Here is a 12,257-nt window from a genome sequence, read left to right on the forward strand (position 1 = left end):
TTTTACCTTATTAGCAAGGGCAGCGAGAGCCAGTGAACCAAGGATACGTCTCCCAGAGAAACAACCAGACCAGGATCACCAGTTTTGAGAGGCAGGGAAGCTGCCAATGAGGGAGCAGTCCTGCCATATTGGAAGAAGTGGGTGCAGCCTTGTAAACGTGAGTGGCAACTAGGCTGGGGTAAATGCCCTCGGAGGTAACTGAGGTAGGTCAGGGCCTCTAGACTTGCCACTCATCCACTATTGAGGTTTGTTGATTTGAAGAATGCTTGCTTGTGCAGTGGTACATTGGTTCCCGAACTCAATCTGTTCTGAAAGACTTCCAAAACATTCGCAAACCAAGGTGCGGCTTCTGATTGGCTGATTGGCCCCGGAAACAATGCTGACAGCTGAAACAGACGTTCGGCTTCCAAAAAACGTTCGCAAACTGGAACACTTACTTCCAGGTTTGCGATGTTCAGGAGCTGATTTGTTCAGGAGCCAAGCTGTTCGGGAACCAAGGTGCCACTATATTAGGTTACCAAATGAGTTTGCCATTTCAAAACATGGCAGTTGACTTTTGAAAGTACACCCCCCCCATTCGTTTGTGCTAGTTATTTTGGGAGATTAAATGGATCCTCTGTTTTCCCTGGTACTGTATATTTTTCCAAGTGTGCGTGCTTACAAAGATGTAAACAATACTGTTCATATTTATTTATCTATCACATAGGTACCATGGACAGGATATCAGAGTAGGTTTGCAGTTGACCCTCGAATCATTACTCATCAAGCAGCCATGGCATATAATGTGAATATGTTACAAGCACATGGACGTGGGTCTCCTATACCCTATGGTCTTGGACATCACTCACCCGTTAGTATAGGGCAACAGCAGCTTCAACATTCAGATAAAGAGCAACTTGAACAAAATCGAAGCAGTAAGTTTTTGGTTTTTGTTTTTCAAATTCTTAAGCGGGGCAACGTGCTTCCGCCTTGGTACACTTCATTCTTAAATACTTTGCTAATTCTGGGGGAAGTGGAATTTTCAGCTTTGCTTAAATATACTCCAATGAAGACTGGCATTTAATATGGTGTCATATCTTATAGTTTATGGGAGGATGGCTGTCTAATGAATTAGTGTGGAAGGCTTTAAAGGGGGATTAGACAAATTGATGAAGGATAAGGCTATCAGTGGCCATTAACCCCCATGGATATGTTCTACCTGCACAGTCAGAAGCAATATGCTTCTGAATGCCAGTTGCTGGAAATCACAGCAGAGAGGAGAGTGCTGTTGTGCTCAGATGCTGATTATGAGTTTCCCCTAGGCATCTGATTGGCCACTGTGAGAACAGGTTGCCGACTAGCGGCCATTTGGCCTCACCCAGCAGTGTTTCTATGGTCTTTATCGCAGAGATGGAAGCAGCATTCACATTCTTTGTACAATGTCAGTGCCCTTTGCTCTGTCAGCTGCTCCCTACTGGAGGGAACCCAGGGAGTCGGCTGAAGTGGACCATCTCTGGTTCCCCACCCGTGTTCAAGTTTAAGCAGTTGCTATCCTTTTGTCCAGAAATAACACTACAGTGGTAGCTTGGTTGTCGAATGGCTTGGCTCCCAAATATAACGGCTCCCGAACACAGCAAACCTGGAAGTGAGTGTTCTGGTTTGCGAACCTTTTTCAGAAGCAGAACGTCCAATGCGGCTTCTGCGGCTTCCGATTGAGTGCAGGAAGCTCCTGCAGCCAATTGGAAGCCGCACCTTGGTTTTTGAACAGATTAAGTTCCACAACCAAGGTACCACTGTATTCTTTCAGCAGCATCAAGGTGGTATGAGATGGGTCATCTTTTTATTATTATTTTCCAAGCTGCAACATGAAATAAATTTAGTGGCTCTATGTTCCCCTGCAATTCAACAGGGAAAGGAAAAATCAGCAAATGGTTGCAGGAAGGTGTCCCATGATATACAGGGTGAGCCTTGAAATCCTGTAGCAGGCCTTCAGCAGAAGTATAGCTGCTGCAATATACTGCTTAATCTTTTTTTACGGACAGGATCCATCAGCACCCTTAGAGCAGTAATTAATTTAGCAATGCATATCATTCTCAGAATTGTACCCTAAGTATCTTTTCAGAGGCTTTTTTTTAGGACAATAGTATAAAAATGTCCCCAAATGTCAGATAATGGCCATGAATGATCACTGGGGCTATGATGTGCACATAGACGTCTGCATGCACAGGCGCTGCTGCCCTGTTCTGTGAGTTGGAAAATAAACTACATGAGCAGTGGGATTCTCTGTTGTTGTTGCATAATGTTCTCTGATCCCTGCATGTGTGCATCAGCCATTTGTTGGGGCATCAGAGGTGCCATGTGCACACCAGCACCACTGGATTACAGTAGATACATTATTATGAAAATTGCATAAAGTAACCACTTCTAAATAAAAATGACAAATAGCGCTTGCTGTGCCCGTGTTGGTAGCTCCATTGCCTTCCAAAATGTGGGCTTTGGCTCAGACTGGAAAAACAAATCTGACATATCCATTATGAAACAATAAGCACAAAACTCCATAATATCATTAGCATAAAATCTATTTCAGAGCAAGACAGCTTTTTAATGCTGAAGGACTGAGTGCTGTATCGAAATTGAAATTGCTCTGATTCCATTTGTGCTGTTAGGATGACTTCCCTTAAAGCTATGCAGTTCAAAAATCTGCCTCATTAAATCTCTGAAAAGCAGAGTTATCCATGTGTTGAGAGCTCAGGGTACTGAGGTGCATAACTGAAAAGCTTCCTGTATTCCCCAATATCGTAGACATATGAGCTGTCACAGTGTTATGCCTGGCAAAGATGTTATTCAAAAGTTAATTGGACACTAACTAGTTCATGGATATAGTCAAGAGAAGAAACTTAATTTAGATTCATGAAAGCAAGGATAATTCCAGAAGCAAATATGACGTGCCATCCTTAATTTCTTCCATAGTAAGCTCCATAGTGGAAGAGGACAGAGTACACTGGAAAAATACATTTGAATGGGGAAGTTAAATTTCCTGAACTTTTAATACTGTAGCTGGGGGAGGATAAAGGAAATATGTGAAATTCACTGAACACAATCTTCTGTCTCTCTGAAGAAAATGTCTGTCCCTGAACTCTGATTTTGGTTTGTCTGTGAAAGGTGCTAAATACCACCAATTTATTATAAATTAAGAAGCACAAGAGGCCTCTATTTTCACACAAGTCAGATTTAATTCTTTATTTACTCAATGTATCACCAAGCACCAAAGAACGAGCAATTAAATGTCAAGGCTAGTTTTTCCTGCAGATGAAACTTAGCATTGTGAACTTTTAAAAATAATGTTTGAAGTCCTGAATAAAAGGTAAGCAGCTAGTTTGAAAGACTTAAGGGTTTCAGAAGTGAAGGCGCTAGGGGCTGTTGCACTCGGGTCCTGCTTGCAGCCTTCGAATATGCATCTCCTTGACCACTTGTGAGAACAGGATGCTGCCTAGATGAGTCCTTTGCCTGATCCCAAAATGTACATATGATCATCTTGCAGCAGATTTTCTTACAGAGAAAGGAGCTGCAGTTGTGCACTTTTATGAATTCACTAATGCATGGACCTCTCTAGTTGGCATATCCTGGTCCGGAAGCGGCTGCAGCTGAAGTTGGTAAAACAACTTCTGGCTGCTGTGGCCTCTGCCTCCAGTAATAATCTAGAATCTAGAAATACCCCCAGATTCAGGACCTTCCTTTTCAGCAGGATTTCAGCTCTATCTAGGGCAGGCAATTGACCAATTTATCATGGCATGCAGGGTATGTTTAGAGTATTGCCTGCCAGGGAGAGGGCAGGAAAGTACAGCTTTGTTTGCTCACTGACAAAAGGATTTCTGAAAATCTTAAAATCAAAAAGATTTTAAAGGGAAAGCATCTACAAAAACTCGTCTTGAACAACTCATACTAATAATATTTTTTGCTCCTAAATCTACAAACAACTAGAATTTCAGCCTCCTCATTTCAAACCATGCTAAGAAATTAAACTGTTTTCTTAGTATGATCTTACAAAGCATGGAAATCTTCAAGCAGTAAGAGAATGTGAAAATATTTTGTCTTTCCTATCTCTCTGTATTAAAGTTACAAGAGCCAGAGGCTTATGCTAATGAGTAATTGCTACATAATTAGGAGAATGAGATAGTCATCTCTGTTCCAGCTCATGGAGAAATGGGGAAAAAAATTGACCTGAACTTTTCTTCAGTTTCTCAAATCCTCAACTGTGTAGTGGCTAGGGATATTAACAGGAACCATGTGTACATGGATGAAACAGGGATCACAGATGGTCTTCTTCGGGGATTCATGTACTGAAATGGGTCAAGCATATGACCCCAAAAGTTTTCTTAGCTTTTCTGAATTGTCACCTATGTATTGTGTTATAAAACGCAAGTGCCCTATTTGTGTAAGGATAATTATGTTCTGGAATACGAAATACTGCATATGATTAATAGCAGCAGGAGAAGAATATAAAACACCGGAGTTCTTTAATGATTATCAGCTTCAGCAACAAGAGAAGATAAAATACCATCATTCCTTAATGCGTCCATGGGTGGGTATCATCCCATCTGAGCAAGGAAATTCTTTAATTTTGTTTTTGGTAAGTAAGTATTTTATATATTTAGGTAAAAATGAACCTAGTGCTGGACCTGAACTCAATAAAATCCGGACGCCTGAGAAGAAACCCATGGAAGCCAAACAGGTGTGTGGTCTTTATTTTTCTTTCTTGTCTTCTTATATGGACTACTAGTCATTTCCCATAACACATGAAGTGACAGAAAGGAGGTCATCCCAGATGAAGAGGTGGGACACTAGGGGTAACAAATCAGTAATGTGTTGAGTGTAGACTTCACTTTTGATGGCCGTAAGGTTCTTTCCATCCATGGAAGGCTTTTGATTCAGCAGAGGAATTATTGCATGGAGAATGGGCAGGTGACTCCCTTTTTCTACGAAGAACTTCAACATTATATATAATGTTGCGATCAAGCGGAGGGCATTAGCTGTAAAAAAGTAAAAGACTTGACCCCCGGACAAGCCCACTCTTTTTTAAGTTTACACATATATTGCAGCGTGTGTGTGTGTGTGTGTGTGTGTGTGTGTGTGTGCATATGTGCATTGCTTTTATGTATAATTTTTTTAAATTGACACCATTACTCCCCTTGTAAACTACTGTTGTTTTTTGTTTTTCTTCTGGTCTATGACCGTAATAAATTACTTTCAACTATATAATACAGCCTACTTAATTGGCTGATCTATGTTTGAAAAAGTGGAATATTTCAGGATTCTCTCCCTTACAAAATTGGCCTTCCGTGCCTTACAGAATTTACATCAGATATATAATGAGTCCAGATTAGAAAGGCTTTGTAGGCCACTCTTTAAAACTTGCTAGCATTAAAAAAAGGTTAGCAAGAATTTTGACAGATGCTATTCTTTAACTTTTCTGTGCTGTTATTTTTTATCTATGTTTTAGTTCCCTATTACTTAGTGCTGATTTTTTTAAATTAAAAAACAACACTAAATCATGTCCAAAATATTTGTGCTTGCCCAACCACGAGACTTACTGATTTTAGAAGTAATTGGCGAATGCTCCTGCAGCTCTGCTCCCAATTTGCTCTGAAGGTTTGAGGGATCCTCTAGAACAGTCCAGTGCCCTGAGCACGAGGCGCCTCTGATGGATCCAACTCACTTCCTCAAAGAGACAGCACCCATTCATTTGTGGAATAGTTGGTCTCTATCCAACCTAATACATTTCAGTATTTTAATTAACCTTTCAATTTATAGAGCAAGTACTGTATTTTTCGCTCTATAAGACGCACCAGACCACAAGACGCACCTAGTTTTTGGAGGAGGAAAACCAAGGAAAAAAATATTCTGAATCTCAGAGGCCAGAACAGCAAGAGGGATCGCTGCGCAGTGAAAGCAGCAATTCCTCTCGCTGTTCTGGCTTCTGGGATAGCTGCGCAGCCTGCATTCGCTCCATAAGACGCACACACATTTCCCCTTACTTTTTAGGAGGGGAAAAGTGAGTCTTATAGAGCAAAAAATACGGTAAATATTCACACTTGTATGAGTAATTCAAATAAGCCTCAGCTTCCCCAGCCCCCAGAAGAATATTGTCAGATGGAAATGGTGGGAGAATAGACTCTTAGGAACAAAGTCATTAACTGAGTGGGATGACCTAAAGCAAATTGTTTAAGCTTTGCAGATAAATAATTGCCTTTTGGTTATATATTTGGTGCTTTTGTCTAGAAGCACAGGTAAAAAGCATGGAACCTGAGAGTTGTTTGTCTTTAACTAAGTTAAATATGATCACAAGCAAGCAGCTGGTTATTCATTTATATTACAAAAAGTAGTTGCTGGGGTGGATTTCAGTGATGAGAAGGTCTGGATGTTAATGGAGGAATTCAATATAGCACTATGACAATTCTCCACTCAGTGCAAACTTTTCAGTGAAGGATTCTGCTAGTGGGACTAGTTAGCTGAATACCGCCCATAGTTTAAAACTAGAAGGACACAACTGCCGCTGGTCTTTGTAACATATAATTACTAAAGTAGCTATAAAAATAAATAAATTAGCATAGAAAAATGTTCTGATTCATAAAATACATGTAGGCAGTTTCAAGTCAAGTAGAATTATCAGTGAAATGTGTTTTTAGTTACACAATAAAGAATATATAAGTTTTACGGTACTCTTTCTTCACTTACAACCTTGTTCTTCCCACCTTTGTTAGATTTCACATGCCTAATTCAGTGTGAAAGTAATTAAAGTGTTAAAAGTAATTTGCTTGGTACAGTCATACAGCTTGCAGGGATTTTGTTGGCTATGTTTTCTTAAATGATTTTTAACTCAAAGTAATTTGTGTAATTTTCTCCAGGTTGACTTAGAAGCAAATTCCCAAAATAGAAGCCCGGAGTTGCGTCCCAGCGCTGCTTATCCTAATTCTAAATTTCACCGCAAAGATAATCTTAACCCCCGGCAGCTGAATCTTCACCTCACCCCTCCACATGCTCAGTACGCTGTTCCTAATCGCCACTTCCAGCACCTGCCCCAAATTCCAAGGCAGCCATACCCTTTACAACAACCGCAGAACCCTTTGAGTCAACAGCAAAATCATTTGTCTGAGCAGCAAAACCAAATGGATCCACAGCAGAACCAGATAGCCCAACAGCATAATCATTTAAATCAGCAGCCACTGCAGACACCCTCACAGCTTTCCCCAGCCTATCAAACGGGCCCCAACCAGTCATTCTTTAAAAACCCAGTCCCACACAGACCTCACTCCCCTGGTGTAGACACTGTGATTTCAGAGCAGCACCCTCCATCTCTGTTACAAGAAGTCGGTAACCCTCTGAGACCCATTGCGCAGCACAACCCAATGTTGCCACCTCACTTGAACCACTTCATTGAAGAGAATCCTCCAGGGATGCCTATAGGAGAGCAATTAGGTAGGTATAACCGCCACCTTTCATAGATCCAAACGGGACACAATTGTTCTAAACTTGAAAACTATGCTTATGTTTGGGTTTGGGGTTCATTTGTTGTTTTCGGTAGCACTGTGAATTTCAGTGTCGTTCAGTACTGAGTTATCTCCCTTTCTGTCCAGAGGGGAAAAGACAGGAAAATCAGCCATACTTGCGGAGCCTTTGCTTGAAGAGTTCTGTGGTGTTTGCATTTGAAACTCCCGATTGTGTTTTTCTGTTGTGCTAGGCACATTGATGCAAAGACATGGGAAGGCAGGTGGGCCTTATCAGCAGCTGCACTCGGGTCCTGGAACTCATTCCTGAAGGAGAATGACCTTATCCCCTCACTACTGGCCACAAATGGGCCATAAATGGTTGCTCTCATTCTCAAGTGATTTCAGTTGCTGTGGTTACACTATTTTTTATGAGCTTTGTGTGTATGTGGGTGTATTTTTAAATCTTAACTGTTCTACAGTTTACGAGTACTTTGTTGTAGTTATCATTATTAGCCTACTCTTCTTTAAAATGGTTGAGTTATTGTTTGAACTTGCTGTGCTAGCTGCCTTGAGCTCACTGAGGAAAGGTGGATTATAAATGCTTCAAATCATGGGTGGAGAACCTTAGGCCCTGGACCTCACGTGCCAAGCCTCTATATATGGACCTCCCCAGGCCACACCTCCTGCTGGTTCTGGTCTCCATCCCCCTTGAGTGTCTTTGCCTGTCTGAAATGTGTCCTTCAACTCTGCTCATGCCTGTTGCTTGCCTAGAGGGAGGATAGAGAGGGGCTTGTGCCTGTGTGTAGAATCTAGCCTACTGTGCAAAGGGAAAATTGACATTTATTGCTCCATCCACTAATTAAACCACATTTCAAATATAGCAAGTGGTTTAAAAATATACTGCTTTTAAATAATCCTTGAATAAAATAGACTGCAGTCAAAGTGCTTAAGCTAACACATACACCAGGGAAGGGTGGGAGAGAGTATGCTCATTTTGAACTGGCCCTGTGAGAGATTACTGTAAAATAAAGAGATGCTGAGACCCCTTTTGTACACTGTGTTAGTAATATTATATTTTAGATTATTACTGTATATCAGACGTGTAGAATTTCATTTATGTAAACAGACACTCGGGTTCGGCGATATATTGTCCCAAACTGGTTCGAAGTCCACATCGTATTGTTTACGTAATTTTTGACCTGGCAATATATCGCAAAACATGATGCGTGTGTGTGTGCTATGCAAAAATCACAATGTGGGGAAAACCATGAAGCCGGCCAATGCCTCTACATAGCTCCATTCTTATTTCAGACACTGTGATATATTGGCATATCACAATGCTGGTGAGGTATCACGATGCTGAAAACCAGATATTGCCTTGCCCTAACAAGACACAGGGCAGGTAAGATATATTTCAGTGTAGTACTATGTCAAAGGTACCACAAGAAGCAAACTTGGTACCAAAGGTGTTTTGATATTGTTTGTACAATTGCCATATGATATTGTGAAATGAAGTTTTCTGACATAAGCATCTTCAGTACAGAAGCTGGGTAATTTTCCCCCAAAAAATGTTTTGCAGATCGTATTCATGGAAATTTAGCTTTGGAAACCTTAAGGCAACAGCAAGCAAGACTACAGCAATGGAATGAGCATAACGCCTATCTCAGTCAGGGCAATATTCCTTATTCTCACCATCACCATCCTCACTTATCCCACCTTTCTCAGCAGCCAATTGGATTGCATCAGCAGCCAGTTAGGGCAAACTGGAAACTTGCCAACAATGTAGAAGATGAAACTGAGGCAACGTATTCAAGGTAATTGTGGAAAGAATTCTCAAAGTGTAGCATTTAGGTGGAAATGGGACATGGACACTTTTCATTCTGCCCTAGAGGTGAAAGGGTCCACCTGGCCCATCCCTTGCTACAAGGAGCAGTATCCAAGTTGTTCCTGGAATCCAGAAACTCTTAATTCTTAGGGTCCAGTCCTAGGAGGCTCATTTCAGGTGCCTAGCTTGAATGGGATGGACTTCAAAAAAGGGCTGAGAGTGCTGTGGCTCTCTTCACAAACATGGTTTTGACAGTGAGCACTTGAACCACGAGCACTGGGGAGGGGCAAGGATTAAATAAGAATCAGACAGGGAGAAGAGTGATGTCTCAGTACAGTGGTACCTCGGTTTTTGAACATAATCCATTTCAGAAGTCCGTTCGAATTCCGAAACATTCAAAAACCGAAAGCGGAAGTCTCAGAACGGAAGCCTCAATACGGAAAATTCAAAATGGAAGCCGCGTTTTCTGTTCGAGTTCCGAGGCGTGTTCTAAAACCGAGATGTTAGAGTTCCGAAATGTTCTACTACAGAGGCATTCGAAAACCAAGGTACCACTGTACACAGCATCCAGCCTGTCAATCTTTATAGTAGCATCCCAAATGTTCACATTAAGAATAATGGTGGTTCTTTTATGGCGTTAGATACTACAGTACAGTAGTAACATGTTAAAAGTCTCCTGGTACTGAAAACAATATATTGCTGAGATATATCAGAATTGCTGCCATTTGCACATTATAAATAGTAGATAAGATAAGATTAAGATAGCTTTGCAGGCAGATGCCAACTACAACAACTTTGTGGGTAATTAAAGAAAGCATCAACTTCACTTGCCCTGTGAAAAGGAGCGTTGTTGAAATTTACTAGAATAATTTTTTTATTCATAGCCTTTATGTCCCAAGAGCTTAGGCCAGGTAATATCAAACAGATGGGTTGACAATCCATAGAGGGTTTGCAAATTGAACCTTTGGAAGCAAAAGAAGGATAAACAAAGAGAAAGGGGAAACTTGTTATGCATTTGTATACATATAAAGCAAGCCAGTCTCTTACCATTCATACTCAGCTACAATCTGTATTTACAGTACCACTGCAGAGTCTGTACTTTTCTTCCCATAAAGCAACTGCACTATGTCCTCACCCCCTTTTTATTTTATTTTATTTTATTTTATTTAAAAAATCTTATGGTTCTAATTTTGGTTTTGGTAACATCCTTGGGAGTTTTCACAAAGTGAGTTGTTTGATGCTTCGTGTGAAAAGCACTACCTCCAATGAAAGGTTGGATTTAGCAGTTGGATATGTTTTGTGGGGGCACTTTCAAACATGTGGTTTCTCATGTGAAAGTGGAGGTTGTGCTACTTCATAGAAGTGTTGTATAACCCCAGCGCAGACAGTTTGTATTGGCCTAAATACATTGCAGTTTTTCAGTTAAACAAGAAATGTCTTACAACTTATTGTCTAGATTTCTAATGGTTCCCCCCACTGCTTTAAGACTGTTTTTCTGCTTTTGATACTGTTTTTCTTTTTCATTGTTCAGAATTTCTGAAAAAAAGCTTTAAAAAATGTATTCATGCCCCCAGATCCAGGTCCAGATTTCTTGATAATTACATTTAAATGTAGATTGTATTGTGATTCATGTACAGTAGTACCTCAGTTCTCGAACATAATCTGTTCCAGAAGCCCGTTTGGCTTCCGAACCGTTCGAAAACTGAGGCGCGGCTTCCCATTGGTTGCAAGAGCTTCTTGCAGTCAGCGGAAGCCACGTCTCACGTTTGAGTTCCAAAAAACACTCAAAAACGGAAGCATTTACTTCTGGGTTTTCACCGTTCAAAAACTGAAACGTACGACAACGGAGGCGTTCTGGAACCGAGGTACCACTGTAATGCTGCCATTTCTCTTGAATGCGATAACATTTTACACTCCTTTCATTTCTAATCTGAGCAATCATTATTTTCTTAACGTAGGCTCCAGGATTTTCTCCGAGAACTATCACACCGTGATCAACATGAAAGCAGGGACCTAGTTGAAATGCCGCCACCTCAGTCAAGACTTTTGCAATATAGACAAGTACAATCCAGAAGCCCACCAGCACTCCCTTCCCCTTCGTGCAATTCAAACCACAGTGGCCACTTTCCTAACTTCTCAGAGAACAGAGACATTGAAGTATCTAACAACCCAGCATTTCAGCAGCATCTGCCTCAAATGTACAATCCCCCTTTCTCAATGCCATCGGAACACATAAACCCGCCTTCCCTGAAATACCTGCAGCCTGATGGATCATGGACTTACGCTAATCTACACCAGAGTCATCTAATGGGGCAAGGCTTTCATTACGGTATACCTCCATTGCCTCATAGATCGCAGCAGAACCCTTTTATCCAAATACAGAACCATCAGCACACAGTTGGTCAGGAACCATTCAACTCCCTCACTTCGCGAGCAGTGTCTGCTTCTTCGCTGCACAGCTTAGAAGAGGTACGTGGGCTGCCATGTTGGTCATGCTTGCTTCCTGTTTAGAGGTCTGTTTAGAGTGAATAGTGAATAGATTTAATAGTAGCAAATGCAAGCTGATTAAAAAACAGGGAGCCAGTGTAATAGATGGCTTCAGGCAAGGTCTTGTATCATTTTCTGGATTCCACTGTTGAGGGTTTTATACCAGCTGCTGTCGCTTTAATTTTATGATTAATAGTTACTATATTTTTATCTTTAATACACATCTCCCAGGATTGCTGGATAGTGATTATTGTTTTCAGGATATGAAAAGCTACCCTCACGTATACAATTTAATTTCTTTTTCTCATTTTGATTTTGGATATGTGTCTGGATGAATGAAACTTGTAGAAATTAGCAAAGTAATATCTTATTTATTAAGAGTATATGCATCGTACATTATTTCAAAGCAATTTACTATTTGAGAGCCAGTGTGGTGTAGTGGTTAAGAGTGGTAGTCTCATAATCTGGTGAACCGGGTT

At 40.8% G+C, this 12,257-nt stretch overlaps 1 protein-coding gene across 3 annotated transcripts in view; it reads left to right on the forward strand.

Annotated features, from left to right (window-relative positions):
• HELZ (helicase with zinc finger) overlaps positions 1–12,257 on the forward strand; it is a 122,547-nt gene that overhangs the window by 94,837 nt on the left and 15,453 nt on the right. For all 3 annotated transcript variants that reach the window (XM_081849492.1, XM_081849491.1, XM_081849493.1), the window contains 5 exons: positions 707–914; positions 4,635–4,711; positions 6,885–7,455; positions 9,046–9,280; positions 11,250–11,760. In XM_081849492.1, coding sequence (XP_081705618.1) covers positions 707–914; positions 4,635–4,711; positions 6,885–7,455; positions 9,046–9,280; positions 11,250–11,760 — 1,602 coding nt within the window. The remainder of the gene's footprint in view (positions 1–706; positions 915–4,634; positions 4,712–6,884; positions 7,456–9,045; positions 9,281–11,249; positions 11,761–12,257) is intronic.

This window comes from Podarcis erhardii (genome assembly GCF_964252035.2).
Source record: "Podarcis erhardii genome assembly, chromosome: 2".
NCBI lineage: Eukaryota > Metazoa > Chordata > Lepidosauria > Squamata > Lacertidae > Podarcis > Podarcis erhardii.